This window comes from Eschscholzia californica, unplaced genomic scaffold, assembly GCF_041429995.1.
Source record: "Eschscholzia californica isolate CP2 unplaced genomic scaffold, dmEscCali1.0.p SCAF_2, whole genome shotgun sequence".
NCBI lineage: Eukaryota > Viridiplantae > Streptophyta > Magnoliopsida > Ranunculales > Papaveraceae > Eschscholzia > Eschscholzia californica.
In genome coordinates this window covers 21186289-21189390 of record NW_028238309.1, presented here as the reverse complement: position 1 = coordinate 21189390, position 3102 = coordinate 21186289, and the positions used below count along the sequence as shown (strand labels likewise).

The window sequence follows — 3102 nt, the reverse complement described above, 5'->3', positions numbered from 1 at the left end:
AAGAACACATCCAAATTTCATTTATTCAGCCAAATGCTTTACTCACTAAACCTTGAAACCAAAGAAGAAAAAGAAAAAATATGGGTGTCAGCCCAGCCTCAGCCTCAGCCCCCCAGCCCACTAATAATTAAAGGGGTTTCTCTAATGATGACAATCGGCATACATAGGATAGGAGGAGCTTTCTCTTTTGATTCTTTCTCCTTTCCGTGTGGCCTCTTGATGTAGTCGCAGCGGAATTAAAAGAAGAACAATATAAATAAATGAAGAACGGTAAATAACTGTAAATAAACTAAACTTTATTAAACTTCAAGGGGGTTTTCTCTTCAATATGAATAATAAACAAGACTGGACCTCCTTTTATAGATTACTAAACTTTCCTAGATAGACATAAACTAGGATTCCTAAATAATAGAAATACCTAAAACTTCCTAAACCTAGAGTCATTATGAATTCTTCTGAAATTAAAACTTCCTAAACTAACTAGATTGGCCGACTAGGCCTCGGGCGCGCGGGATCGCGGGTCCGTCCCGTTATGCGCCTGCATCAGCTCCCCGTTCCCCAGAAGGTTCATCCCGAACCGATTCGATGAAGAAAACAAGTTGATGCACCCGCATACGATGAACTCTGTCAAGGCGATCCGTAATTCCCACTTCGAATGAAGTTTGAACTGGAATTGAAGGATACTAATGTGCAAAAAATCGTCAACCTTGTACTCAAACTCATATGCCAATGATTCTCGCAAAATTAGCCTTAGTGAATAAATAATGTACATCTCGCCAACTTCCCATGGTAGGCTCAGCCACTTAATAATCCTCAAGAAAGTGTGAAGTACTATGAGCAAATGTGAAGTAATAGTAATTGTAACGAATCTCCAAAATACTTCATCAATAGCCAAAGTATAAGCATAACCAACTCCCAAAAAGTTAATGATGTTGAAACATGTAGCGTCGATATGCCACTCAAAAATGGTCTTCCCACGTTCATCTTCGTGAAGTTTATATACCCTAACTCGGTAATTACGTAGAAATTTAATTACTTTCTTAATCAACATAGCACCATAAATAATATCTTTGGCCGAAGTTTTCCTCTTTGTAGAAGGTATCGTAGCAAAAATACTTATCTCAATGTTCTCTCTAAGAAGTATTTTATCGAGCACGTTAGAGACGTCAATGAACAATCTTATGTAATTTGACTGATCAACATCAATATGTTTGTCAATTCTCTCAGTTGCAAACCATCCAAACCTGATGTGTTCTGCTTCTACCTCCTTTCCTTCGTTCTTTAATGTAATGGAGACAAATTCCGTCGTCTTCGACTTCAAACCCACACGCTCATCATTCATCAAAACACCAATCTTCAAAGCCGAAAGAAATTGCTTAAATTGTTTTGGATTAACATATTGCCCATCAACTTTCTTCTCTTTTCCAATAAGGTTAGCTAGTCGTATGTTCAACTCATCTTCTTTCTTTTTCAAATTTAAGCCGGTTTCATCAATTTTCTTTTCAGCATCTTCTATATGATTTTCTTTCTGCTTAAAAGTCCTCTCGATCTCGTTTGCTCTCTCCTTTCGTTGATTTAGAGTTCCCCGCTATCAAGCAGTCGTTCCTCTCGCTCTCGTAGCTTACTTTCCCATTCTCGCATTTCTTCCCTTTGTATATATATAACTTCCTTGTGCATTTCTCGTTCAGCGTTAGAAGACTGGCGTTCCCTCCAAAGTGTACTCTCACGAGCCTCCACCTCCATCGATTTGCTCTCCACTTCCGAAATCTTATTAGTTGCCTCAGCCATCTTGGCATCAATAATGTGTAGCTTGGCTTCTACATCCAGAGATTTCTCATCAAGGTTAGTAACCAAAGCATGGGCTTCTATCAACTGTGTAACAGATGTATACTTGATCTCTTTTGATTCTGCTCGTGTATGACGCAAAGCCTTCTCAAGATCAGAAACACGTTGTTTCTCAACGGCCAAAGCATTCCTAAAATTTTCTTCACGCTTCTCTACTTCAGCTATTGCCTTGGAGTGCCTTGTATGTTCCCGTTTAAGACTCTCCCGAGCTTCTGCCAGTGCCTGACAAAGCTCGTCATTGTTTGATGTCCATTCCTTCTTCTCAATCATGAGCAGACCCATATTGTATTGATATGTGAAAAGATCTTTTTCAAGTTTTGAAATCCTTTTAATGAAGGCTTCATGGTCCTTCTCACAAGAAGCCTCAATCAATAAACCTGCTTGTCTAAACTTCCTCCAAACTTCCATGTCACCAATACCATCTTTATTACCTCCATATTCTCCTAATAAATTGATTGTTGGTGTTGGTGTTGGTGTTGGTGTTGGTGTTAGTGATGGTGTTGGTGTTGGTGTTGGTGTTGCAATCCCTAAGGTTGGGAATGGAGCAAGTAACGATTGGTGGTGTTGGGGTGGGATGTGGTGATTGGGTAGGGATGGAGTTTTGGTGGTGCTTCTAGTTGGGACAATAATATTGGGTATGTGAAAACCGGGGGTGCCTATAAAATCTGTGTTATAGTATACATGGCTAGGGTTTTGTTCACGTTTCAGGTTATGGCTTGGTGTCACATAATGAGGGGAATACGTTGGTGGCGGTGGATATGGTGGAGGAGAATACAGTGGTGGTTGTGTCGGCAAGGGTTTTGTAGAAGAATGGTTTTGATTTGGTTGTTCTGTAGAATAGTACAAAGATGGAGGAGAAGAAAAAAATATGACTTACTTGATTCGTCTCCGGGTTCCCAATCATACGAACATGTCGAATTCTTCTTTTGATGATTTTCTTCAATATGTATTTTGTCTTCATAGTTATGTTTTGAATCGTCCCATTCGTATCCAAAATCATCCATATTCGACTCATAGAAATTTTCTGCCTCATAGTAGGAGAAGTTATCTTCTTATAGATCATTGAAATAAATATTTTGGTAAGATAAATCATCTTCCTCCTATTGAAAAACTATGATTTTTTTAATCAAGAACCTCTCCTTCAATAATATTGACTATGGTAGTCGAAGGAATTTCGGATAATAATTTGGTCGATTGGATTTGAGATTCCATATAAGATAAGTATTCATGTAAAGAGAGAAAAGCGTATCGAAAAAT

General features: G+C 38.6%; 1 protein-coding gene across 1 annotated transcript; it reads right to left on the bottom strand.

Moving 5' to 3' along the window:
- Positions 1 to 1575: 1575 nt before the first annotated feature.
- Positions 1576 to 2253, bottom strand: LOC147556849 (protein CROWDED NUCLEI 1-like). Its single transcript, XM_086658714.1, has one exon. It carries the CDS (start codon positions 2251 to 2253, stop codon positions 1576 to 1578), a length of 678 nt encoding a protein of 225 aa, XP_086514840.1.
- Positions 2254 to 3102: the final 849 nt, after the last annotated feature.